This window comes from Prionailurus bengalensis, chromosome A2 (genome assembly GCF_016509475.1).
Source record: "Prionailurus bengalensis isolate Pbe53 chromosome A2, Fcat_Pben_1.1_paternal_pri, whole genome shotgun sequence".
NCBI classification, from domain to species: domain Eukaryota; kingdom Metazoa; phylum Chordata; class Mammalia; order Carnivora; family Felidae; genus Prionailurus; species Prionailurus bengalensis.
In genome coordinates, this window is record NC_057348.1 from 14,944,408 (window position 1) to 14,972,063 (window position 27,656).

The following is a 27,656-nucleotide window of genomic DNA, read 5'->3' on the forward strand; positions in this document are numbered from 1 at the left end:
TGCGTTAGCATGAAAACAGCATTTCATCTCATTATACATCTTCCATCAGAGCTCTTGGGTGACTAGGTGCATCGTCAATGAGCAGTAATATTTTGAAATGAATCTTTTTCTCCCTTCCCTTCCCTTCCTTCCCTCCCCTTCCCTCCATGCTTAGCACAGAGCCCAACATAGGGCTCCATCCCAGGACTCTGGGATCATGACCTGAGCCAAAATCAAGAGTTAGACACTCAACTGACTTAGCCATCCTGAAAGGAATCTTTTTCTGAGCACTATGGCTCAACAGTGGCCTTAAAATATTCAGTAAGCCATGTCAAACAGATGTGCTGTCATCCAGGCTTTGCTGTTTTGTTTACGGAGCACAGGCCCAGTAGATTTAGCATAGTTCTTTTTTGTTGTTGAGGAGTAAAGTTGATTTTTTTTTTTTAGCCTAATTCTTTTTTCTTTTTTTTTTTTTTTTTGAACAGTGTAGTTTTTTATTTTATTTATTTATTTATTTATTTTTATTTTTATTTTTTTTTAATATATGAAATTTATTGTCAAATTGGTTTCCATACAACACCCAGTGCTCATCCCAAAAGGTGCCCTCCTCAATACCCATCACCCACCCTCCCCTCCCTCCCACCCCCCATCAACCCTCAGTTTGTTCTCAGTTTTTAACAGTCTCTTATGCTTTGGCTCTCTCCTAACCTTTTTTTTTTTTATTCCCCTCCCCCATGGGTTTCTGTTAAGTTTCTCAGGATCCACCTAAGAGTGAAACCATATGGTATCTGTCTTTCTCTGTATGGCTTATTTCACTTAGCATCACACTCTCCAGTTCCATCCACGTTGCTACAAAGAGCCATATTTCATTTTTTCTCATTGCCACGTAGTATTCCATTGTGTTTATAAACCACAATTTCTTTATCCATTCGTCAGTTGATGGACATTTAGGCTCTTTCCATAATTTGGCTATTGTTGAGAGTGTTGCTATAAACATTGGTGTACAAGTGCCCCTATGCATCAGTACTCCTGTATCCCTTGGATAAATTCCTAGCAGTGCTACTGCTGGGTCATAGGGTAGGCCTATTTTTAATTTTCTGAGGAACCTCCACACTGCTTTCCAGAGCGGCTGCACCAGTTTGCATTCCCACCAACAGTGCAAGAGGGTTCCCGTTTCTCCACATCCTCGCCAGCATCTATAGTCTCCTGATTTGTTCATTTTGGCCACTCTGACTGGCGTGAGGTGATATCTGAGTGTGGTTTTGATTTGTATTTCCCTGATAAGGAGCGACGCTGAACATCTTTTCATGTGCCTGCTGGCCATCCGGATGTCTTCTTTAGAGAAGTGTCTATTCATGTTTTCTGCCCATTTCTTCACTGGGTTATTTGTTTTTCGGGTGTGGAGTTTGGTGAACTCTTTATAGATTTTGGATACTAGCCCTTTGTCCGATATGTCATTTGCAAATATCTTTTCCCATTCCGTTGGTTGCCTTTTAGTTTTGTTGGTTGTTTCCTTTGCTGTGCAGAAGCTTTTTATCTTCATAAGGTCCCAGTAATTCACTTTTGCTTTTAATTCCCTTGCCTTTGGGGATGTGTCGAGTAAGAGATTGCTACGGCTGAGGTCAGAGAGGTCTTTTCCTGCTTTCTCCTCTAAGGTTTTGATGGTTTCCTGTCTCACATTGAGGTCCTTTATCCATTTTGAGTTTATTTTTGTGAATGGTGTGAGAAAGTGGTCTAGTTTCAACCTTCTGCATGTTGCTGTCCAGCTCTCCCAGCACCATTTGTTAAAGAGACTGTCTTTTTTCCATTGGATGTTCTTTCCTGCTTTGTCAAAGATGAGTTGGCCATACGTTTGTGGGTCTAGTTCTGGGGTTTCTATTCCATTCCATTGGTCTATGTGTCTGTTTTTGTGCCAATACCATGCTGTCTTGATGATGACAGCTTTGTAGTAGAGGCTAAAGTCTGGGATTGTGATGCCTCCTGCTTTGGTCTTCTTCTTCAGAATTACTTTGGCTATTCGGGGCCTTTTGTGGTTCCATATGAATTTTAGGATTGCTTGTTCTAGTTTCGAGAAGAATGCTGGTGCAATTTTGATTGGGATTGCATTGAATGTGTAGATAGCTTTGGGTAGTATTGACATTTTGACAATATTTATTCTTCCAATCCATGAGCAGGGAATGTCTTTCCATTTCTTTAAATCTTCTTCAATTACCTTCATAAGCTTTCTATAGTTTTCAGCATACAGATCTTTTACTTCTTTGGTTAGGTTTATTCCTAGGTATTTTATGCTTCTTGGTACAATTGTGAATGGGATCAGTTTCTTTTTTTTTTTTTTTTAATTTTTTTTTTTAACGTTTTATTTATTTTTGAGACAGAGAGAGACAGAGCATGAACGGGCGAGGGGCAGAGAGAGAGGGAGACACAGAATCGGAAACAGGCTCCAGGCTCTGAGCCATCAGCCCAGAGCCCGACGCGGGGCTGGAACTCACGGACCGCGAGATCGTGACCTGAGCTGAAGTCAGACGCTTAACCGACTGCGCCACCCAGGCGCCCCGAGGGATCAGTTTCTTTATTTGTCTTTCTGTTGCTTCATTGTTAGTGTATAAGAATGCAACTGATTTCTGTACATTGATTTTGTATCCTGCAACTTTGCTGAATTCATGTATCAGTTCTAGCAGACTTTTGGTGGAGTCTGTCGGATTTTCCATGTATAATATCATGTCATCTGCAAAAAGCGAAAGCTTGACTTCATCTTTGCCAATTTTTATACCTTTGATTTCCTTTTGTTGTCTGATTGCTGATGCTAGAACTTCCAGCACTATGTTAAACAACAGCGGTGAGAGTGGGCATCCCTGTCGTGTTCCTGATCTCAGGGAAAAAGCTCTCAGTTTTTCCCCGTTGAGGATGATGTTAGCTGTGGGCTTTTCATAAATGGCTTTTATGATCTTTAAGTATATTCCTTCTATCCCGACTTTCTCAAGGGTTTTTATTAAGAAAGGGTGCTGGATTTTGTCAAAGGCCTTTTCTGCATCGATTGATAGGATCATATGGTTCTTCTCTTTTTTGTTGTTAATGTGATGTATCACGTTGATTGATTTGCGAATGTTGAACCAGCCCTGCATCCCAGGAATGAATCCCACTTGGTCATGGTGCATAATTCTTTTTATATGCCGTTGAATTTGATTTGCTAGTATCTTATTGAGAATTTTTGCATCCATATTCATCAGGGATATTGGCCTGTAGTTCTCTTTTTTTACTGGGTCTCTGTCTGGTTTAGGAATCAAAGTAATACTGGCTTCATAGAATGAGTCTGGAAGTTTTCCTTCCCCTTCTATTTCTTGGAATAGCTTGAGAAGGATAGGTATTATCTCTGCTTTAAACGTCTCTTTTTTCTTTTTAAGTTTATTTATTTATCTTAGAGAGAGAGTGTGTGTGTAAGACAGGGGCAGAGAGAGAGAATCCCAAGCAGGCTTGCACTGTTAGCACAGAGCTTGATGCAGGGCTCGGACCCATGAACTGGGAGATCATACCTGAGCCACAGTTGGACACTTAACTGAGGCACCCAGGTGCCCCTATTTATCCTAATTCTTAAGGGCCCTAGGATTTTTCAGAAGGATAAATGAGCACTGGCTTCAGCTTGTAGTCACCAGCTGCATGGCCCCTAACAAGAGAGTCAGCCTGTCTCTTGAAGCTTTAAACCAGGCATTGACTTCTCCTCTCTAGCTATGAAAGTCCTAGATGGTGTCTTCTTCAATGTGGTTTCATCCACATTGAAAACCTGTTATTGGTATAACCACCTTCATTATCTTCTGGACCACTTGCTGCAGCTTCTACAACACTTGCTTCTTCTACTTTTGTGTTAGGGAGATGGCTTCTTTCCTTAAACCTCATGACCCAACCTCTGCTACCTTCAAATTTTTCTTCTGTAGCTTCCTCGCCTCTCTCGGCCTTGACAGAATTGAAGAGAGTTAGGGCCTCGCTCTGAACTAGGCTTTGGCTCATGGGAATGTTATGGCTGGTTCGATCTTCTGTCTAGACCATTAAAAGTTTCTGCACATCAGCAATAATGCGGTTTTGCTTTCTTATCATTCATATATTCACTGGCGGAGCACTTTTCATTTCCTTCAAGAACTTTCCCTTCGCACTCACAACTTGGCTAACTGGTACAAGACGCCTAGCTGCCAGCCCGTCTTGGTTTCCGGCACACCTTCCTAAATAAGTGTAATCATTTCTAGCTTTTGATTTAAAGTGACACATGCTGGGGGCGCCTGGGTGGCGCAGTCGGTTAAGCGTCCGACTTCAGCCAGGTCACGATCTCGCGGTCCGTGAGTTCCAGCCCCGCGTCGGGCTCTGGGCTGATGGCTCAGAGCCTGGAGCCTGCTTCTGATTCTGTGTCTCCCTCTCTCTCTGCCCCTCCCCCGTTCATGCTCTGTCTCTCTCTGTCCCAAAAATAAATAAACGTTGGAAAAAAAAAATTTTAAAAAATAAATAAAGTGACACATGCGACTTTTTTTTTTTTTTTTTTACTTGAACACTTAGAAGCTATTGTAGGGTTACTAAATGGGCCTGATTTCCATATTGTGTGTCTCTGCAAACAGGGAGGCCTGAGGAGATGGAAAGAGACAGAAGGAGCCAGATAGTCAAGCAGTCAGAAAACACATTTATTGATTGAGTTCGCCATCTTATATGGGCATGGTTTGTGGTGCCCAAAATAATGACAGTAGTTACCTCAAAGATCACTGATCACAGATCACCATAACAAATAGAGTAATAATAATGAAAAATTTTGAAATATTGCAAGAATTAACAGAATGTGAACAGAGACACGAGGTGAGCAACTGCTGGCAGAAAAATGGTGCCAGCAGGCTTGTGCAGGCTTGTGCAGACCTTCAGTGTGTAAAACACGCAGCATCTACAAAGCACAATAAAACAAAGAATGCCTGTACTTTGTAACCAGATACAGATACCATGTGTATGGAGTTCTGTGGGATGTGGTGGGGAAGGGGGAGTAGAAATAATTTTGAACAATTCTTCCCTTACAAGTGCTAAAAAGAGATATTAATAAATTTCATTTAGGTCCACTTTCAAGATTCTGTCATATGTAATGTGTATTATGATTACTAAACAGGATAAGAGAAACTTATTTTTCTTCAAAGAGTCTCTAATTAGATTGGGTTAATATGAAATCTGTGATCTGGTGATGACAGTCTGATTCTTTTAGATTCATTGAGAGCAGTCAGAGGCTATTTTAGCTCAATTCTTGGTCCTAAAAGTTGAGAGATAAACATTTCTTTCCTGTTTCCTTTTCTTTCTTACTGGATCAATTACAGGGAAAGATGAGACTAATTACATGAAGTATTTCCAAGAGGCGATGTTGTTCTTTAAGAAATCCGAACAGGAAAAGAAGGTAGGAAACCGAGTCGGTATAAAGCGGATTCCAGATTTTTTAGACTTTCACTACGTGGTACCTTTCTGAGTGAAATAAAAAGTGGCACAATTAAATAAAACAAAGGAAAGCTATGGAAAATCTAATTTTGCCTTTGAGATTAAGTGTCAAGTTAGCGTTTGTTGCTTGGTTTGTGGAAATTTAGGGAGGCTGATTTACTTTTCATGTTTAACCAAATTGTGAATTTCTTAAGTCTCTGGTAGAAAAAGTTACCCAGTTAGAAGACCTCACCCTCAAAAAAGAAAAATTTATTCAGTCTAATAAAATGATTGTGAAATTCCGAGAGGATCAAATAATGCGCCTGGAGAAGCTCCACAAGGAATCCCGGGGAAGTTTTCTGCCTGCAGAGCAGGATCGCTTGCTGTCGGAATTAAGGGATGAGATCCAAACCCTGCGGGAACAAGTGAGTGCATGACATTTGTAGTATTTCTAAAAAGAAAGAAGGTTTGAGGCAAATAGAAGTCTGTCGCCAAATTCGCTTAATACAGTGGAAAGTGTTTTGAATGAATTCAGCTGAGGTGTGGTTGCACCTCCCCTGCCTCCATTTTCCAAGATGGCCGGCCGAAGGGGGAGGGGCGGAGCTTCGAAAAGTTGCTGTTAGTGCTTCCTCCCAGGCAAGGCGGGCAGCTGTGCTTGTCTCAATGGGCAGATCATCCTTACAGTGGGTTCCTTCCGACTTCTTGTTGCCGGTTTTCCTTTTCCTGGGGAGGATGGGCGGTTACTACAGGCACATCATTAAAAAAACGAAGAAAATCTGTTTCTGGCTTTTGTATCTTTCCGAGGCTTTTTTTTAACGCATACTCAAACTAACGTGGATATTTTCACTCTTGTTCCTTTTTAACACAAAAGGCAACTTACCTGACAACGCTTTACTGCTGCTCTTTTCCTGTAGTGTGTCTTGGAGGGCATTGAATTGCTGTCAAGAGAGAGTTTTCCTTATTCTTTACACCGTGTTCATGTCACCAGTCCCCACTGCATGAAGCGTCCGCCACAGTGTGCACCCTTTGTACTTCTCTCCTTATGAGCCCGTGCCTGCACGAAAATCTCAAAGCGCGACCCGGGCGTGGAAAAATGGCGCTGGAGGCGATGCGCATATTTAGTGTGACCACACACGCCGGTTGCTGTCCACAGTCCTTGCCACGGGCCACCGCCCCCAGTGCACGCAGCATTCCTAACGTTTCCTGATGGCTTTGCGGCAAGACTGGCCATTAAGGAGAAATGTCTGTCCATACGTAAGTCTGTCGTTCTTCTGTGTCACAGATAGAGCACCACCCCAGGGTTGCAAAGTATGCTATGGAAAACCATTCCCTCAGGGAGGAGAACAGAAGATTGAGATTGTTAGAGCCTGTGAAAAGAGCCCAAGAAATGGATGCCCAGACCATTGCAGTACTAGAAAAAGCTTTCTCCGAACTATCTGGCACAGAGAAAAAGGACAAGGGTAAGAAATGATGGTTGTCTGCATGCCTTGTAGGGGCTGGGAGGCTGTTTGAAAGGGCATTTTTTTTTTTTAATTTTTTTTTTTTCAGCGTTTTTATTTTTGGGACAGAGAGAGACAGAGCATGAACGGGGGAGGGGCAGAGAGAGAGGGAGACACAGAATCGGAAACAGGCTCCAGGCTCTGAGCCATCAGCCCAGAGCCCGACGCGGGGCTCGAACTCACGGACCGCGAGATCGTGACCTGGCTGAAGTCGGACGCTTAACCGACTGCGCCACCCAGGCGCCCCAGGCATTTATATTACCTCACAGGCAGGGTCTTCATTTTAGCCTCTAGACCTGGTGTGCGTATACATACTTACGCTTTTATGTTATCAAAAGGCATTTCCTAAAGCTTTTTTTCACAAATCACACGTAGTGAGTTATGTAGGCTAACTGACATGTCAATGAAACATATTTCTGTTGCGTAGATAAAGACAGTTTTTATTTCTGTTTTGTTGATAAAAGATTCAGATATTACTTACAATTTTTATTAAATGAAACTTATCTGTTAGAAGTATTTGAAATTAAAAGTGCTTAACTAATCAACACAGATGAATGTTGAGTAGAGACGTTTACCTGCCCAGCTAAGGTCTGTGCAGCGCGAGAGGCAGTGGAAGGTCAGGGTCCTGATCCCAGCAAGGTGCTTGCAGCCTGAAGACATGGGTGCCAGTTATGTTGACCAGCATACACTGTTAGTCCTAGGCGGTTCCCGTCTATTTGTAGTCTGTGAAAAGTGGCTCAGTTAGTGGGATTTGGCAACAAAGTCTGTGTTTGCCCCACTTTTTTTTTTTTTTAAAGTTTTATTTATTTGGAGAGAGAGGGCACGCAAACAGGAGGGGCAGAGAGAGGGGGAGATAGAGAATCCAGAGCAGTCTCCCGTGTTGCTGGCACACAGCTCAATGCATATCTCAAACTTACAAACTGTGAGATCATGACCTGAGTTGAAATCAGGAGTCAGCCGCTTAACCAACTGAGCCACCCAGGTACCCCAGTGCATTTGCCCCATTCTTAGAGTGAATATTTTTGTGGGCTCTTCTCATATTCGGTGGCAGCCTTTGTGTCATTCCAGGTTGCAATTAAGAAAACCCTTGGGGCGCCTGGGTGGCGCAGTCGGTTAAGCGTCCGACTTCAGCCAGGTCACGATCTCGCGGTCCGTGAGTTCGAGCCCCGCGTCGGGCTCTGGGCTGATGGCTCAGAGCCTGGAGCCTGTTTGCGATTCTGTGTCTCCCTCTCTCTCTGCCCCTCCCCCGTTCATGCTCTGTCTCTCTCTGTCCCAAAAATAAATAAACGTTGAAAAAAAAAAATTAAAAAAAAAGAAAACCCTAATGTTACCAGCACTCATGACGAAGCCTGTTCATTTATTTAAAAAAAAAAAAAATTTTTTTTTAACGTTTATTTATTTTTGAGACAGAGAGAGACAGAGAATGAGCTGGGAAGGGGCAGAGAGAGAGGGAGACACAGAATCCAAAGCAGGCTCCATGTTCTGAGCTGTCAGCACAGAGCCTGACATGGGGCTCAAACTCACAGATGGTGAGATCATGACCTGAACCGAGGTCGGACGCTCAACTGACTGAGCCATCCAGGCGCATCCCCCCCAAATTTTTTTTAATGTTTATTTTTATTTTTGAGAGAGACACAACATGAGTGGGGGAGGGGCCAAGAGAGAGGGAGAGACAGAATCTGAAGCAGGCTGCAGGCTCTCAGCCGTCAGCACTGAGCCACCCAGGCACCCCTGTGCCCTTTTTAAATTTTCATTTTGCAAGCCTTCTTCCATTCTGTTATGACTCAATAAAAGAATAAAATTCACAGTATTTGGTTTGTAGAGAGACTGATTTTAGACGTGAGGTTAAGGTCACAGTTTTTGTTCTTTATTTCAGCTATTTTTCCCTACAATGCTCTCTAGTTTTTTCGCCATTTTGGCCTCAAATAATTCCTTGACTTATATACCTTTGAAAGATACTAATGGTCATTTCTGGATCCCACCATCTTCCAAACAAGAATCATTCTCTAAATAACTTTTACATGAAGTTTTCCCTCGGTGGAACTCATTGGAACTCTCTTCAACATAATTAGTCTTCTAAACAATCCCTGAAAATATTTTCCACCTGTTAGATGGTACCAAGCTCTTTCAACTTGCTGCCTTTGCTATTTGGTTCCTTTTCTAAATAATTTATTGACTGGTGATATTAGCCTTTGGCATGAATTTCTGTAGTATTCGCCCGTTGATGGTTCACCATCCAGCGGTGTGTGTGTTGTACTTCATGGCTTGCTCTTTCCCCTGATGGAAAACGTGTTGCCTTAAATACACCCCTATATCCTGCGGCTTCTCAACCTCTCAAAAACCAGTACTCTCTGACACCCTGTGTGGTGTCTTTGTCTCTTGCTGAGCTACATACAGGCTCTTGTTTTTCGGGGTCCACCTTCCAACCCATCTCTCATTTTTCCTTCTTTGCTTCAAAATTAATACCTGGCCGAGAACTTAAAAAAAATGTGCTCTGTTATTCTTGTCTTTCAAAGACCGAGTTGTTTCCTTATTACCAGGTCAACCGGGATTTTCTCCTAAAGCACCAAAGGAGCCATGTTCTTTAGTCAACACTGAGAAGTTGAAAACACAACTCCTGCAAATTCAGGCAGAGCTGAATAATTCAAAGCAAGAATATGAAGAATTCAAAGAACTAACGAGGTAAGGTGTAAATACCCATTCGTGCTTACCTATTTCAGTATCTTTTAGTGTTGAGTTGTTTTCGTGTTTAATATTGATAATTTGAGCATTTTACTTTAAATATGAATTCACATTTAGCAACTAACCTGTGGCATGAAGAAAAAGCTCTTTTAATATATATATATATTTTTTTTTAATTTTTTTTTTTCCAACGTTTATTTATTTTTGGGACAGAGAGAGACAGAGCATGAACGGGGGAGGGGCAGAGAGAGAGGGAGACACAGAATCGGAAACAGGCTCCAGGCTCTGAGCCATCAGCCCAGAGCCTGACACGGGGCTCGAACTCACGGACCGCGAGATCGTGACCTGGCTGAAGTCGGACGCTTAACCGACTGCGCCACCCAGGCACCCCTCTTTTAATATATTTAATGAACTAAATGATACGGATGTTTTCACTGATACACCTGTATCTGGTTACCAAATTTAAATCAGTGTTTTTATGAATGAAGTCAGGATTTTTAGAAATTATAGGTTTGTTAATATTCTTTATGCTCTTTGTGTAAAAGAAAATGAAGATGAACCACATTCATATTATAACTAAGATTAATCCTGTCCTAAAAAAAAGAAGCATTCATTTTAAAAATAATATATCATGTGTGCTATCGTCATGGACTACTTGGGCTTTTGAATTGGAACTCTACCATTTACTAGTTAAATACTTTACACTGTAGTTAATTCTCATATGCTGTATTTTCCCCAACTGGAAAATGAAGGTAATAATCTGAGAATATCTCTGAGTTAGAAAACTATCAAGTTATGTGAGAGTATAAAGTGTAAAGTGTTCGGGCGCCTGGGTGGCTCAGTCGATTGAGGGTCCGACTTCGGCTCAGGTCATGGTCTCACGAACGTGAGTTCGAGCCCTGTGTCGGACTCTGTGCTGGCAGCTCGGAGCCTGGAGCCTGCTTCAGATTCTGTGTCTCCCTCTCTGTTCCTCCCCCATTCGCACTCTTTCTTTCCGTGTGTCTGTCTGTCTCTCTCTCAAAAATAAAGATTAAAAAAAAATTTTTTTTAAAGTGTAAAATGTTTTACGAATGTATGCCATTACTTATTACCTAAAATACTTGACTTTTAAATATCTCTTAGGAAAAAGCAGCTAGAATTGGAGTCAGAGCTTCAGTCTTTGCAAAAAGCAAACCTTAATCTTGAAAACCTTTTGGAAGCAACAAAAGCCTGCAAGCGACAAGAAGTTTCTCAGCTGAATAAAATTCATGCCGAAACGCTTAAGGTAGGCGATCTGAAGCCCTTCTTCGATCCTAAGTCAGTTTGATCTCATTTTGTTAACAGTGGAGAGAATCTGCACTGATGGTTGCCAGATACGATAGAATCTCTTGCAGACGGTTAACTCCAGGGTGACTCTGGTCCTAGTGTTCTGATGTCTGGCTCCAGGGGTGGGGTGGGGTGGGAAAGAATGTGGCATTTGAAATCAGACCTGGGTTCAAATTTTCATCTGTCACTAAGGCAGGATTTCCTAACTTCTTTAAAAAAATATTTCTTTTAATGTTTATTTATATTTTGAGAGACAGAGAGCACAAGTTGACGGAGGGCAGAGAGAGAGGGAGACACAGAATCCGAAGCAGGCTCTGAGCTATCAGCACAGAGATGTCTCGAACTCATGAGACATGAGATCATGAACTGAGCCGACATCAGATGCTCAACCAACTGAGCCACCCAGGCGCCCCAGGGTTTCCTAATGTCCAAGCCTCATATTTATGATCTCCAAATTAAGGGTGAGACTAATTTGACTGTAGGTTTTTTAGAACGTCAAATGGGATAGTAGAGTGCCTGGCGCCTGGTGGATCTCGGCAGCTGTTGCTATAATGTACTATGTACCCACAGCTGTTGTAGAAGAATAGACATTTTAAAGACAAAGACCCCTGAAGGATCCAGGTAACACTAATGATACTAGGAGGGCTTCTTTCCCTAAACAGCCATAGCCTTCATAAAAGAAAAAAAAATGAACATCTAAGAATGCGGAGAGGAGGAGAAGCAAAAGATTAAAGAGGTGATGATGCTGATGCCAGTGATTGAGCTTTTGGACCAAATTCTCTGAAGGCTAAAAAAATGTTTCTTGGGGCGCCTGGGTGGTGCAGTCGGTTAAGCGTCCGACTTCAGCCAGGTCACGATCTCGCGGTCCGTGAGTTCGAGCCCCGCGTCAGGCTCTGAGCTGATGGCTCAGAGCCTGGAGCCTGTTTCCGATTCTGTGTCTCCCTCTCTCTCTGCCCCTCCCCCGTTCATGCTCTGTCTCTCTCTGTCCCAAAAATAAATAAACGTTTAAAAAAAAAAAAAAAATGTTTCTTATACATCTTAAAAATAGATGTTTATCCCTACTGGTTATTTTACAAGGGATATTTTTGGTGTCGCTTAATAGGAGACTTCTTTTAAAAGAAATTTTATTCATTCATTTGAATAGGCAATTCACATGACTGGAATTGTTAAAGGTACAAAGAATATATGGTGACAAGTCTCTCCCTGCTGTCCTTCCTGCCGACCATCCAAGGCCCTTTTTGGAAGTAGTCACTGTTACTCAGTCTTGGTTTTGGTTTCCATCCTTTAATTTTTAATTTTTTCTTTTTTTCAATTTTAATTGAATTCTAGTTTACATACAATATCATTGTTGTAGCTTCAGATGTACAACATAGTGATGTGACCATTCTATACGTTGTGCAGTGCTTACCCAGTAAGTATAGTCCCCATCTGTCACCATACAGAGTTAGTTACAATATGATTGACTGTAATCCCTATGCTGTACATTACATCCCTTTTGCTTATTTATTTTATAACTGGGAGTTTGTAACTCTTAATCCCCTTAGGCATCTCACCTATCTTCCCCAACCCCTTCTCCTCTGGCAACCACCATGAGTCTATTTCTGGTTTGTTTTGTTTTGTATTTAATTAATTAATTAATTTTTAATAGGGGCCCCTGGGTGGCCCAGTCAGTTAAGCGTCTGACTTCGGCTCAGGTCATGATCTCATGTCTCATGAGTTCGAAACATCTCTGTGCTGACAGTTCAGAGCCTGGAGTCTGCTTCGGATTCTGTGTCTCCCTCTCTCTCTATCCCTCCCCAACTCATGCTGTGTGTTTGTGTCTCTCAAAAATAAATAAACATTAAAAAAAGATTTATAAAAAAATTTTTTTAATGTTTATTTTTGAGTAATCTCCACACCCACTGTGGGACTTGAACCCACAACCCTGAGATCAAGAGTCTCACAGTCTACTGACTGAGCCACGCAGGCACCCCTTGTTTTGTTGTTTTAGATTCCATATTTAAGTGAAATCATATAGTATTTGTCTTTTTCTGACTTATTTCACTTAGCATGATATCCTCTATGTCCATCCATGTTGTCACCAATGGCAAGATCTCAGTCTTTTTTATGGCTGAGTAATATTCGTGTGTGTGTGTGTGTGTGTGTGTGACATCTTTATCCATTTATCTATTGATGGACACTTGGGTTGCTTGTATGTCTTGGCTATTGGAAATAATGCTGCAAAAAAACATAGGGGTGCATATATTTTTTTCAAATTAGTGTTTCCATTTTCTTTTGGTAAATAAATACCCAGCAGTAGAATTTTGCTGGACCTATTGTAGTTCTATTTTAACTTTTTGAGAAACCTCCCTACTGTTTTTCACAGTGGCTGCACGATTTACATTCCCACCAACAGTGCAGGAGGACTTCCTTTCTCTTGTCCTTTTAATACTAGCCATTCTGACAGGTGTGAGGTGTTGATTGCTCATGGTGGTTTTGATCTGTATTTCCCTGATGATGAGTGATGTTGAGCATTTTTTCATGTGCATGCTGCCCATCTGGATGTTTTCTTTGGAAAAATGTCTATTTGGGTCCTCTGTCCTTTTTTAATTGGATTATTTGGGGTTTTTTGGTTTTTAGTTTTATGAGTTCTTTATATATTTTAGATCTTAAACCCTTATTGAATGTCATTTGCAAGTATCTTCTGCCATTCAGTAGGTTGCCCTTTTGTTTTGTTGGTGGTTTCCTTTGCTGTGCAAAAGCCTTTTACTTTGATGTCCCACTTGCTTATTCCTTTTTTCTTATTTTACACAAATGGTAACGTATTATACATATCATTCTACACCTGGTTTTTTTTGGATTTTCCTTAGAGTGTGTCCCATGACTAAAAAGAACTTTCTCTCTGTTTTGTTTTGTTTTGTTTTGTTTTGTTTTGTTTTTTGACAGCTGCACATAAATCTGTTCTGTGGATGTATCATGATTTATTTAACCTCGAAAATGCTATTTTAAAAAATAAAGGTAGAATGTTTTTCTTTGGTCTTTAAAAATGATGGCCTTTAAATTCTGTGTAGGAGATTATTTTAAAATAATTTTGCCTGCAGAGAATTTGGCTCCTGGGTGGCTCATTGGGTTAAGCATCTGACTCTTGGTTATGGCTCAGGTCATGATCTCACAGTTTGTGGGTTCAGTCCTCACATCGGGCTCTACACTGACAGTGTGGAGTCTGCTTGGGATTCTCTCTCTCTTTCTGCCCCTCCCCTGCTTGCACACGCTCTCTCTTTCTCTCTCAAAATAAACTAAGAAAAAAAAAAAAATTCCTGGGGTGCCTGGGTGGCTCAGTCAGTTAAGTGTCTGACTCTTGATTTCGGCTCAGGTTGATGGGATTAAGCCCTGAGTTGGGCTCTGCACTGACATTATGGAACCTACTTGGGATTCTCCATCCCTCTCTCTCTCTCCCCATCCCCCACTCTATCAAATAAATAAATAAACATTAAAAAAATACTTGTACAACATTGCCAAATGTTTTATAATCCTGTGTTTGTAGCCCTCTGCCTTGGTAGAATTCTAGAGCTTGAAGCACCATGCATGGCAGGCTAGTCCTACTTCCTCAATTTATAGCTCCGCACATAAGACTAAAGTGATGACGTTTTGCAAAGAGTAGCCCAGCCCTTCAGAGCTTTCGTTATTGTTCGTTTTCTACTATATGAGTACTTTATGAATACGTTCTTCTTGTTTAGAAGAAACATATACATACATCTGTAAGTTTCGGTTCAAGTTCTTTTTCAGCACTATTGCCAGTCGGGTTCTATTCCAGTCCTTTATCCCCCATCCCTGAGAGTCATTTGTTATCAGTTTAGGAATGTTTTTACTTGGCAATTTTCTATGGTAAATATGCATGGACTGGGAAAATACGCCAGGTTATTTCATACGTTGTTTTTTTTTGTTGTGCTTTGTTTTTAAAATTTAATGGAATCATCCTATGTATGTTATTCTTCAGTGGACCTTTGTTAACTCTGGGTTATGCTGGGGTCATTCCACATTAACTAGTACGTAGAGCTCTACCTCATTTTACATCTAGGCTGCCATGTTTTGGACAACCCATGGCTTGTTTAGGTGTTTGCCAGGGTAGGTGTTCTTTGGGGGTGGAGTCTGTGGACGGAGTGGTCGTCTTCTGATGTCTCAGGAGTGGGGTCATTCCCATTCAAGTGACCACTGGGTGTCTGCACCATGTGCTCTCCCAGGAGGTCTGGGAGCCCTCACTGCCCAGCGCCAGCCCCTGGAACTGGCATTGTCTGACTCTTTAACAGTCTGATGGGTGAGGGATGTTATCTTGTGAAGGTTTTAATTCTCATTTCCTTTACTTCTGTTAAAGTCTCATATCTATGATCGCTGTCCTTTTTCATGGAGGAAAAAGAAAAATAAGTCTGTTTTCCTATTAGTTGTTTTACTTTCTGATTTGTAGTTTTTAACGTGTTACTCTTTTGTGTGTCGTATGTACTACTGCCAGTGTATTCGCCATCAGGTTGTTTGTCTTTTTGTATGTGATTCTGTTAAAAAGAACTTTTTCAATTTTGATATAGCCAGGTTTATTCATCTTTCGTATTTGTGACTTACGTATTTTTTTTCGGGGTACAGTATACTTGATTGATGGTATGTGAGAAGGTAGGGCTCCCCGAGCCCCTCTCCTTTTTCAGGGGGTCTGGGATGGAAACTGTGTAGAGGTCAGGAGATTCTCAGTGTGTTGGGGATGAGTTGGGGAAAGGACTCCTGAGAAGCTGAGGGCCTCTGTCTTCCCCTTGCTCTCCCCAGGGCTGGTGGTCCAGGAGATGTTTACTCCTTGAATGCCATGTGGACCATGAGGTCTACCACCCGGTTGCTGTAGCAAAGTTCATTGTCATACCAGGAAATGAGCTTAACAGAATGGTCATTGAGGCAATGCCAGCCCCAGCATCAAAGATGGAAGAGTGGTTGTCACTGTTAAAGTTGAGGACAAACCTGGTCCTCCCTGTAGCCCAGGATGCCCTTGAGGGGGCCCTCCGATGTCTGCTTCACCACCTTCTTGACGTCATCGTGTTTGGCAGCTTTCTCCAGGCAGCAGGTCAGATCCATGGATCTGACACATTAGGAGTGGAAACATGGAGAGCCATGCCAGTGAGCTTCCTGTTCAGCTCAGGGATGGCCTTGCTTGCAGCCTTGGCAGCACCAGTAGAAGCAGGGCTGATGTTCTGGGTGGCAGTGATGGCATGGACTGTGGTCATGAGTCCCTCCATGATGCCAAAGTTTTCATGGATGACCTTGGCCAGAGGGGCCAAGCTGTTGGCGGTACAGGAGGCATTGCTGACAATCTTGAGGGAGCTCTCATAATTCTCAGGGTTCACGCCCATCACAAATATGGGGGCATCAGCAGAAAGGGCTGAGGTGATGACCCTCTTGGCCCCACTCTTCACATGAGCCCCAGCCTTCTCTATGGTGATGAAGACCCCAGCAGACTCCACAATATATTTATTCAGCACCGGCATCGTCCCATTTGATGTTGGTGGGATCTGGCTTCTGGAAGATGGAGATGGGCTCTCCATTGATGACAAGTTTGCAGTTCTCAGCCTTGACTGTACTGTGGAGTTTGCCTTGGTTGGAATCGTACTAGAACATGTAGACCATGTAATTAAGGTCAATGAAGGGATCATTAATGGTAACAATATCCACTTAGCCAGGAGTTAAAAGCATCACTGATGACCAAGTGCCTAATTTGGCTGAATCCGGTTACCCTGACCTTCACCATGGTATCTCGGGGACATGGCTGGCTACAGCGGAAGATGAGGCTGTCTGTCCAACGGGGAGGAGCAAAGAGCCTCTATTATGTATTTTTAAAGGCCCAGACAGTCTCAAGATCATCAGTATAATTTTATTTTTACACTGAGATGTTTAATGCATCTGCTATTTTATTTTTGAATGGTGTGACTTAGGGATTTGACTTTTTTTTTTTTTTAATGTTCATTTTTGAAAGAGAGAGAGAGAGAGAGACCGAGAGGGACAGAGACAGAGACAGAGAGTGAGCCGGGGAGGGGCCAAGAGAGGGAAACAGAATCCGAAGCACAGAGCCCAACGCGGGGCCCAAACCCACGAACCTTGAGATCATGACCTGAGCCGAAGTCGGATGCCCAACAGACTGAGCCACCCAGGGGCACCAGGGATTTAACTTTTAATAGTCCTTGTTTTTCTCACTAATTTGAACTTTCAACATAAGTCACTCTTTTTCTGTGTATTTGATGTAGGCCAGGGAAATCTTTCCAATTTGTTCTCCTTTGACTTGTCTCTTCTTGTACAATTACTCTTTGTATGAAGTTTGGAATTGGCTGATGTAGTTTCAGTTTTAAAAATCTTAAGAGAATTTTCCTTGAGACCGCATTGAATTGATAGATTTGTTTCTACTTGGGCATTTCTCTGCTGCCTCTCAAGGATACTCTTCTTTTGATGATTAGAATTTCAATTTTATCCTTTCTGTTCACATGGTTATTACTCAGTGCTATGGCTGTGTTGTTCACGAGTGCTAATGTTGTCCATAATCACTTTTTGCCGCAGATTATAACTACACCAACCAAGGCTTATCAACTTTGGTCTCGACCAGTACCAAAACTAAGCCCCGAAGCAGGGAGCTCTGGCCCTGTGCATGCTCAGAATCCCAGCACATTAGATGATAATATCTTGAATGAGCCAGTTCCACCTGAGATGAATGAACAGGCTTTTGAGGCCATTTCTGAAGAGCTTAGGATGGTGCAGGTAATGGTTAGTTTTAGAAAAAGCAAGTAACTAGACATTCATTGAGAAACTCCCTGTATCATGTCAACTCTAATATGTAGTGTTCAAATCTGTGTGGTATTAAAATTGTATCTTGTTAAACACGGGTGTGTGAAAGCAGAAATCAGCCAGCTTTTGCTCGTTCTTTTTGTTTGCTCTGCGGTATTTAGCAAGTCCCACTCTCTAGTCTCCTCAGGTTTTGGCTCTCTCCTATATGAAGAGACCAGTCTTGTCCCCAGCTTCAAGTTCCAGAACGGGTTTATATAGCAAAGTACTGTATCTGCAAAGAAAATTAAAATAATCGAAAGAATCTTCTTATACATCAAATTGCAGACAGTTTTTGATGTATTTGAAAGAACGTGTGAAGTGTGTTTATCTCAGAATTCTGGTGATTTATTTTTTCAGAAAGTTTTTCTGCTGTTTGACAATACTTAGAGTGAGCCAGACTACCCTCAAATTCCAAAAGTTCGCCCTTTCCAAGGCATGGAGGCCATTCTTGTAAAGTCACTCCATGCAGCCTTGGGAAAGCTTCTTAGAAGTCTCAAGATGCTCTATGATTGATTCCATTGAATCATTTTTCCCCTTTGTGTTTCAAATTATCCGCTTTGATGGACCACAAGTGTAATTCTGAAACATGAGAAGTCATTAGTGTAGTCTTTGGAAATTGTTTTCTGGCTCCAAACTGGCCTTTGATATCTTTGTCTATGTGAGGTTTTGAATTTTATTCTATTTTATTTTATTTAGTGGAATGTTTGCGATTTCCACTGAAAAGAATTTTTGACAACTCAAGTTTTTGTGTTGCAGGAACAAATGAGTGCCCTTCAAGTCAAGTTGGATGAGGAAGAGCATAAAAACCTGAAGCTTCAGCAGCACATTGACAAACTGGAACATCATTCTGTACAAACGCGGGAGGTGAGACCCAAGAGCAGGGCCTCAGAAGATGTATGAAACAGATCCTCAAAGGAAGAGTGTTACAAGAAGAACAGGACTTTGCAAAGCCTTTGTCAAGGCTCATTTGGGTTGTATTCTTTATTGTGTTACTTCACACACTGCTCTGATAATGACACACACCGCCTAGGCTGAATTCTAGCTCACTTAGTGGACAGTGCAGATAGGGCCCTTGCTCTCGGTTCGGAACAAGGCAGGGTAGATGGCCCAGGTGCTTGCAGTGGCCCTGCCTCTTTGTTGGTCTTCCTCACTGTAGTTCGTGGGAACAGCCGACTTTCTTCTGTCAGACACCTGAAGCTAGATTTTAAAAACAGAAACAAGGTAATGATTTGGAGAGTATCTTAGCATGCCAGTATACCTTTTTCTAATAAATTTATCTTTTTCTCAAAGCTTTTCTCGTCAGAAAGAACTGATTGGACCAGACAGCAGCAAGAGCATCTCTCACAACTGAATGTCCTTGAAAAGCAGCTTCGGGACGCTCAAACTAAGAATGAGTGTAAGTTCGAACGGCTGGGAGCTTTGTAATCTGAATACCGTGACTCAGTATCTCTTGACCTCTATGAGTAAATCTTGCCCCTATGTTTTTGGTTGTTTTGTTTTGTTTTTAATTAGATGACCAGACTTGGGTCTGCAAGGCAGTGGTAAGTAATAGTCTCATATCAGAAAGGGTGCTTTGCTTCAGGACTGTCATAAACAAGTGATTGAACTGGTTGCTGAACCTTTTAATACTGCTTTGAAAATGAAGTGTCTTGAAATCATAAGATGAATAATATGTTGACAGTGAGAAAATAAAGAATAACTATGTATTTGTATATGTCCATAGAGGTGGGAGTATCATTTGATTCCCAGTTTTTTGCAGCTTATTTCTCCTTTCATCGAAGTGTTTGCAGCAGTTTGTAATAAAGCTAAAACAAAAGGCGGCCATTATGTTTTCTTTGATCTAAAGAGTTACTTGATGTCACCTCCAATTGGAGTTTTCTTAGAAGACCAGCAGTGTTTAACCCATTTTGGAATGTTCTGGTGTATCACCAAAGGGTTTTCAATAAGTAAGATTAGGTCACTTAAAATATGTTAAATGTGTTGATTTTTTTCTCCCTTATATTAAAAGTTGCCATACACATGCCTCAGGAGAAAGTGGAACAGTCAAGTGACCTGCAGATCAGGGACAGATGTTAACCCTTTACTTTTTTTGTAGAAATACACCAAAAATCATAAACGAGGAGGAATAAAATAGAAATCTCTGTGCTCCTAGGTACCTACCACTTGGTTGTTCAACATCTTAAGATTGGTCTCTCCAACTTGTTTTTGCTGTTTGTGTGAAAATATCCATCCACCCTCTTTGTCTACTTTGTTAAAAAAAAAATGTGTGTGTGTGTGTGTGTGTGTGTGTGTGTGTAAAGAAACCTGTTGAGAATGTATTTTGTTTTGTTTTTTAGTTTTGAAAAGTGAGGTGCATGACCTGCGAGTAGTTCTTCACTCTGCAGACAAGGAGCTGTCTTCCGTGAGGCTGGAGTATAGTTCGTTCAGAGAGAGTCAGGAGAAAGAGCTGAGTAGCCTCTCTGATCGACACGCGCACACACAGCTCCAGCTGGATAGCGTCAGGTAGAGTTGTTCTGTTATGCTGTCCAGTTGCCTGGTTGGGGCCCGCAGTCCAGGACTGCTCGCCGTGCAAGTGCTATAAACCCAACTCAAACTAGTTAAACAAAAAGGTAAATTACTGGCTCACAATAACGGGGAGGCCTAGAGGTGATTTTGGTTTCAGGGGCAAACTAGACCGAGTCTCAAAAGATACTGTCAGTGCACATTTCTCTCTGTCTCTGTCTCTCTGTCTCTGTCTCTCTCAGTTCCTGCTCTGCTTCCCTCATTATGTTGCCCTTACTCAGTCCTACTATTGAGAGCCTTCCTCTCTGTGACGGGGAACAGATCGCCTCAGACCGCTGCATATTCTCTTAGCATAATGACCCCTGTGATGAAACCCTCTGTCCCAGAAGGCATGTATCAATCCCAGGGAAAATCTGAATTGGTTTTGCTGGAGTCCTCTGCTTACCTGCGGACCAGTCACTTCCCAGGGGTTTGAGGTGATATAGGCCCAACATAGGTGATGCACCTTTTCCAGAGGGAGAGGTATGCTCTTATTAGAAGAAGGGACAGTACAAGGTAGAACAAATCAGTAGTTGTCACTGTTGTCCACAGTAACTTGTCAGAGGCTGGCAGGAGTCAGTGCTGGTAATCTTGAAATAAAGGAATGACAGATGTAAGGGGTTTGTTTTTACTACTCTTTTCCTTGCCAATTTCAACCTTTTATAAAATCATTTTGTGTTTTGGTTGCCATCGTATGGGTCCGTGGCATTTAATAATGGACATTTGGCACGTGATGCTGTGAGCGTGATACACGTTGCAAAGGTTTAAATCTGCAGTTTTTATGTGTTTTCCGCACGAGGAATTAAAATAGAGGAAGAAAATTTGAGATCTGCAGACCGGATTCATCCATAAACATGTTTTTGCTGGATCTTCCCAGTGTGGTTTTTAAAAAGTTTAGCATAGGGGCGCCTCGGTGGTTCAGTTGGTTGGGCATCTGACTTGGGCTCGGGTCATGATCTCACGGTTTGTGAATTAGGGCCCCGCCTTGGGCTCTGTGCTGACACCTCGGAGCCTGGAGCCTGCTTCGGATTCTGTGTTTCCCTCTCTCTCTGCCTGCCTCTGTCTGTCTGTCTGTCTGTCTCTCTCTCTCAAAAATAAACATTTAAAAAAAAAGTTTCGCATTGCATTCTTAAGATTGAGAGCTTTCTTATAAAAATCCATCTTTCAGCATCCCCTGAAATCCCATCCCTGCCCCCCGAATGACTCCTTTCCCGTGAGTTGGTGGGGGGCTGTCAGCCTCCACTGCCCCTGTTTCCCCAGCACCGAGTTGCCATTTGTCATCCCTGATGCACTGTTGTTTTTTTCTTACCAGGCATTTGTGGGGGTTTTTTTTTTGTTGTTTTTTTTTTAATCTTTATTTATTTTTGAGAGAGAGAGAGAGAGCGAGAGAGCGAGCATGAGCAGGGGAGGAACAGAGAGAGAAGGAGACACAGAATCCGAAGCAGGCTGCAGGCTCTGAGCCATCAGCACAGAGCCCGATGCGGGGCTTGAACCCATGAACCGTGAGATCATGACCTGAGCCAAAGTCGGACGCTTAACCGACTGAGCCACCCAGGCGCCCCACCAGGCATTTGTTTTTAACATCTGAATCACTGACCCTGATCTTGGCTGTGTCATAAATGAACTTTGTGTGAGTTTTTTGGAAAGGTCACTCCACTTATCTCGTTGGATTTTAATTTCCTCATGTTTATAAGTCATTTGAACCAGATCTAAAATATTAAGAATCCACTATATTTGACTATGTACTTAAATTCTGTCTTAAAAATAGCGAGTACTTCTTTGCTTTTTAAATTTGATATAATTTTTCTCAGTGTCTCAGGTTTAACTCTCTTGCTCAAACCGAGTGTATCACTCTTTGGGCTGCTTATACTCCATGGCCCCACAGGTGGTGAGAAGGCCCCTGCGTGAAATAGCCCAATACCGCTATGTGTTCCTTGAATCATTTGGCTGCTTTCTATACACAGTTTGTATCATAAATACACACATCTCTCCTCTGGTCTGTTGTCTGTATGCCTCTCTTTAGCAATTGATTTATACCACTTTGGTTTTGTTTTTTGGGTTTTTTGTAAGTTTATTTGTTTTGAGAGAGAGCACACATGAGCAGGGGAAGGGCAGAGAGGGAGAGCGAATCCCAAGCAGGCTCCACGCTCTCAGCACAGAGCCCAATGCAGGGTTCAAACCCACAAACCGACCATGACCTGAGCCGAAATCAAGAGTCGGACGCTTAACCGACTGAGCCACCCAGACACCCCTGTACCACTTTGTAATGTGCCACTTCTGCTCTGCTTTCAGCAAGTAAAGCAGATGAATCCCTGCCTAATCAGTTTACAAGCTGGGACATCTCTTTTGGATGGTGCAGAGTCAGGTTCGTTGTTCACTAGTTCTTGGCCGAGCCCTGGATGTTTGGGCCTGTCACAGCAGGTGCAGCGCAGAACGAGAGGATGAGAGCCTAAGAAGCGGGAAACAATAATCACGTGAATTAAGAAATGGTTCTTTCTGGGGGAGTTGCTCTCTTGCTCAAACCAAAGCCACGTTTGCCATCTTAGAATCTTCCTAGAATTGAGAGGATGTGTGATGAATGAATAGAGGTGAGGTGTCAACAGAACTAAGTGAACGGCCATTTCCTAGCTTACGTAAGGAAGGGTTAGGTCTGGAACTCCCTAAAATGAATCCACGACTCAAAACTGCCCACGAGTTAAGCATGTCTGGTTGAGACCATGGGAGGCAGAATGAGGAGGTATATGGCTCAAGCTAACATGCCCACCCTGTCTCCTCCGGCCCCGTCACACTGCTCTGTGGTCCATTGTGTGTTACATGTTTGTGCATCGTGGGCATCCCACACACGGTCACGTCAGTCAAGGCTTCTGTAAGTTGGGCACGGTCTGTAGACAGGAGCAGTGGAACTGCCGGTAATTGAACTCGCAGAACTACATTTGATGTTTATATTGACCATTGTAAAAATGTTTTCCTGATAAAGATTAGAAAAGGAAAAGCTTCTTGAGAGCAAAGCCTGCCTACAGGATTCCTATGACAACTTACAAGAAGTAATGAAGTTTGAAATTGACCAACTTTCAAAAAACCTCCAAAACTGCAAAAATGAAAATGAAACTCTGAAATCTGATCTGAATGTAAGTTAAGAAAGGTATTGGTTATTGATGAATTTGTCCTGAATGTGTGATTGTTCCCTGGAGCACAGGGCAAGGCCTGTTTATTGACCTCTTCCTAACTTCTGTACTGGCCCCTCGTGCCTGCCAACATAGAAGGTACTTGATGTGTTTGTTGACTGTGCATTGCTAGTAACAATTTCTTAAAATCTAATATGACATTGTCTTTTAGAATTTGGTGGAGCTTTTTGAGGCAGAAAAAGAACGCAATAACAAATTATTATTACAATTTGAAGAAGATAAAGAAAACAGTTCTAAGTGAGTGCTATTTATCTTTTTCATTAGTTGACTAGAGTATCATTTACTATCACATTCTTTATCTTGAGTTGTTTGGGGTTTTTTTTATTGCTGATGCCCTGTAAGGTTATTTTTTTAAAACATTCCAAAATGAATATCCGATTCTTTTGTATAAGAGGCTATGTAGAGAAACTTAATTTTTCAAAAGCATTCAGGAAGTAGCTACATTACTTTTGAAATGAATAGCAGTTGATGGTGATCAGAACTCTGGTCCTTCTATAAATAAATCTCGGTATTTTTATAACTGGAAGGTGGGGACTGATTTTTATTTCTGTCTCTACTATTCTTTTTCTGGCTGCTCTGTTTTTCTCTTGGTCCTTTAATATGGAATGCCATTGTCCTTCTTGCCTGTCTCTCCAAGTTCTTTTCCTTGGTGATCTCTGTCAGTCTCTTGGCCTCAGCCAGCAGGATGATCATTACTGTAGCAAGAGGAAGTATTTGTTTATTCAGCAGATACCTGTAGAGTTTTTAGTATGACTCGGCTTCTCTTCTAGGCCTGGGGATACGGAGGTAACTACACCTGGTGGGCATACATCTTAGCTGGGAAACAGTTAACCATTTAGTTGTTCAAACACTAGGTGATATCCAACAAGCCCGGCACTATTCTGGTAAGTGCCAGAACATTTATTTAGAGGTAAGACAGTGAACAAAATATCCATCCCCGTGAGTTTCACATTCTAGCACAGAGAGATAGGTAATAAACACATGCTTATGTCAGCAAGTCCTGAGTGCTCCAAAGAAAGAGAAACCCGTAGCACAAAACAGGTTCTCTTTGGTTTGTTGAAGAAACGGGTTCAGATCTTGACTCCTGCTGGAACACAATGCCTGATGCCAAGCGTGTGCCAAACAAAGTTCCGTTGCCGTTCACGGAATCTCTTCTGTACAAATGCACCCGCTTCCTGTTTCCATTGGATGAAGTCATGAGTTAAAAAAGATCATTCTTTTCTTTCAGAGAAATATTAGAAGTTCTTGAGGTTGTGCACCAGGAGAAACAGAAAGAGATAGCCAAATGCGAGCAGCAGGTGAGTGATCTGTGCTCTTAATTCTAGCCTTTGAGGTCTGTAACTCCCGGTCCGGTGTCTGGAGAGGTGCATTATGAACAAGGTTTCAGCTCTCAGGTGTCGAAAATAGGTAGTAAAAATAGATGGGCTTTTTGGTTGGTTGTATTATTTTTGAACTCTTGTTTTTCTAACTCCTTGGAAGGCTATAATCATACTTTGTTGGTGGCCCCCCGTGGAAACCCACAGAATCAATGCCTTTTAACCCAGCTTCTCCTTTTCAAGTGTTACCTGATGAGCACCATACAATATGAAAAGGAGATTTCAACTTCTTTTTTTTCCCCCCCTATATGTGTATGTGGTTGGCTTTGGAATTTAATTCTTTTTCTAAAAATAGTTATTTTTCCCCATAGATGGCAAAAGTACAGAAACTGGAAGAAAGTTTATATGCTACCGAAAAAGTAATTCGTTCTCTGGAAAAGTCTAGAGATGCTGACAAGGTTGGTAGAGGTTGAAGCCGAATCCCTCTTTATTTTCTTCATAAGTGAGGCTTTAATGTTCCCGTCCCCTGCCCGCAGGGTGACTGGTAGCTGGCATTCCTGTAGACACTTAGGCCTTGTTTGTCTTCCAAGGTTGGCAGAGAAGGGGATCTTCTACTATTATTATTATTATTATTATTATTATTATTATTATTATTTCTCCATGTAACTTCAAGAGGAAACTGTTCTACAACTTCTGATGGCACTGTTTCTATTTTTATTATTTTTTTATATATTTTTTTATTTTGGGGTGGGGGTAGAGGGAGAGGGAGAGAGAGAATCTTAAGCATGCTTGATCCCAGCAACCATGAGATCATGACATGAGCTGCAATCAAGAGACGGATGCTTAACCAACTGAGCCACCCAGGTGGCCCGCTGGTGGCACTGTTTCTAAAACCCATCCTGCCCCTCTTTACTAGGCTGCTATTAGTGTGAGCCTTTCTGGTTGACTCTGAGTCCCATGATACAAACTGTCAGATTTCTGGTGTGTTGTCTTTAATTAGGATAGTAAATGAAATATGCATGTCCAAGTATCAAATTAGGTATAAATTTCTTATATGCCTACCTATAATTCATTCAGAAAAACCAAAGCAAATTATTAAATCAAATAGAGTAAGGCCATTAATATACAAACTGATAATAATATAATGTGACGTATTTTGCTAAAACAAAATGGACTTCTCCTGTTGTCTTTCGGAGAGGTAAACTGTTGTTTACCTCAGTAATGGTCTCCTCCTTAATGTCATTGGGTGTGAAGACATTGTTTCTCTCCTCATCAGGAAGTTGTAGCTGACCTCATGAGCCAGATCCAGGAGCTGAGAACATCGGTGTGTGAAAAAACAGAAACCATAGACACCCTGAAGCAAGAACTGAAGGACATCAGTGTAAGTTCTGTAACCGACAAGATACATTTGAGCACTCCCCCAGATTCTTCAAGAGTTTGACAAATGCTACACCAGAACAAAAGGATTGCTGTGGTCAAATCGGTTTGGAAATCCTAGTCAAAGCCTCAACAGGTTTCTGGATTCGCAGAACTTACAGAGCTTTTAATATGCTGACCCCTGTGAGGCGGTGCCCGCTGCCGCCCTGCTCTGATCGTCCTGGCCTGGGTTCAGTGCTCTGTGTGCACCGATTGGGAATTGCTGATCAGAAGCAGGCCGGTTGTAATCTGTGATAGTTAAGGGTATGTGGTGTTCTTTCGTTGCTTTGAGGAAAAACAGTGACACATTTTGGTTAAGTTCAGAGACATTCCTTGTATAGCGAGTGAGTTTTTCCATTATTGGACTTTCTGGTTTCCTCAAGTGAGTATTTTCTCCGAGTAACTACTTTCCCCCTCATGCGCGCACATATCTAAGTTGAATGTGGGTGCTTCCTCCTCACCTCGGGTCAAGGTGAAGTTTTTTGCCCACGTTGGTCATTCCTCTGCTACAAAGGGAGGTTGCTGTTCTCACGTTTGTTGCCGAAGGCAGTTTCTTGATAAAGGTGTGATAATAATTAATATGGGGCGCCCAGCTGGCTCAGTCGGTGAAGAGTGCGACTCTTGGTCTCTGGGTCGGGAGTTTGAGCCCCATTGTTAGGGGCAGAGATGACCAAAAAACAGTAAGAAAACCTGAGTGGTATTTCACTGCTCCCTGTGGGACTTTTTGACTTCTCTTCACCATTCATGCACTTATTCTTCCATTCGTTTGTCCAATAAGTAGTTATTGAACTATTTGTGTTAGTCTCATCATCACCTCGGAGCTCAGACTCCTTCTTGTTATTTTAGTGAAAAAATAAGCACAGGAAAGCAGACAGCTCTTACAACTTTCTTTCTGCAGTGCAAACACAACTCTGCTTTGGCTGACAAGGAAGAGAGCAAAGTGTTGATTAAGAAACAGGAAGTGGAGATTCTGGACCTGAAAGAAGCCCTTAGACTGAGAATACTCTCTGAGGACATAGAGGTACATGTTAACACATCCTGACTCTTTTTTGCCTTTTTCCATGTCAATGTTTGTATGTGTATGTGTGTGTGGAGGTTATTAATGAAGAAATAGAGGGCTTTTTAAAGGGACAAGTCATAATTAGAGCCATTTTCCCATAGGGTAGTTAGGCCAGTAATAGATAACACTAAAATTGTTATACTTTATCCAGTTGATATGCATTCATTTGTGCTAACACCTGGTGTTGCATCCACACGACTCCTGAAACAGAATGCTACGGGCACCAGTGACAGTCACAACAAAGTTTATTACAATGAGAGGCAAGGCCGACCAACCGGGACCAACACTCTTCATAAGAGTGCGGCCTGAACAGCTGGGGTACAGAGTTTTTATAACCGATCACATCGTTTTATCATTACCTGGGAACAGAGTTAGAAACAGTTGCCTAATGAGGTGTTTATTTTAGACTTTCTGCCTCGAAGTTGCA

The 27,656-nt window shown here is 42.0% G+C and overlaps 1 protein-coding gene and 1 pseudogene across 4 annotated transcripts in view; one reads left to right on the forward strand and one right to left on the reverse strand.

The window, feature by feature from the left end:
• Window positions 1-27,656, forward strand: part of KIF15 (kinesin family member 15) — an 83,833-nt gene that overhangs the window by 38,599 nt on the left and 17,578 nt on the right. For 3 of the 4 annotated variants that reach the window (XR_006298321.1, XM_043587194.1, XM_043587193.1), the window contains exons 12-26: window positions 5,310-5,386; window positions 5,619-5,828; window positions 6,686-6,863; window positions 9,443-9,584; window positions 10,707-10,848; window positions 17,448-17,645; window positions 18,468-18,575; window positions 19,002-19,107; window positions 20,048-20,213; window positions 23,230-23,380; window positions 23,589-23,674; window positions 24,666-24,735; window positions 25,125-25,211; window positions 26,030-26,134; window positions 27,068-27,190. Coding sequence is in view for 3 of the 4 variants with exons in the window: in XM_043587194.1 (XP_043443129.1) it covers window positions 5,310-5,386; window positions 5,619-5,828; window positions 6,686-6,863; window positions 9,443-9,584; window positions 10,707-10,848; window positions 17,448-17,645; window positions 18,468-18,575; window positions 19,002-19,107; window positions 20,048-20,213; window positions 23,230-23,380; window positions 23,589-23,674; window positions 24,666-24,735; window positions 25,125-25,211; window positions 26,030-26,134; window positions 27,068-27,190 (1,949 nt within the window). In the remaining variant the exon portion in view is untranslated. The remainder of the gene's footprint in view (window positions 1-5,309; window positions 5,387-5,618; window positions 5,829-6,685; window positions 6,864-9,442; window positions 9,585-10,706; window positions 10,849-17,447; window positions 17,646-18,467; window positions 18,576-19,001; window positions 19,108-20,047; window positions 20,214-23,229; window positions 23,381-23,588; window positions 23,675-24,665; window positions 24,736-25,124; window positions 25,212-26,029; window positions 26,135-27,067; window positions 27,191-27,656) is intronic. The other variant, XM_043587192.1, reaches the window with a different exon arrangement.
• On the reverse strand, window positions 15,820-16,825 carry LOC122487157 (annotated as a pseudogene).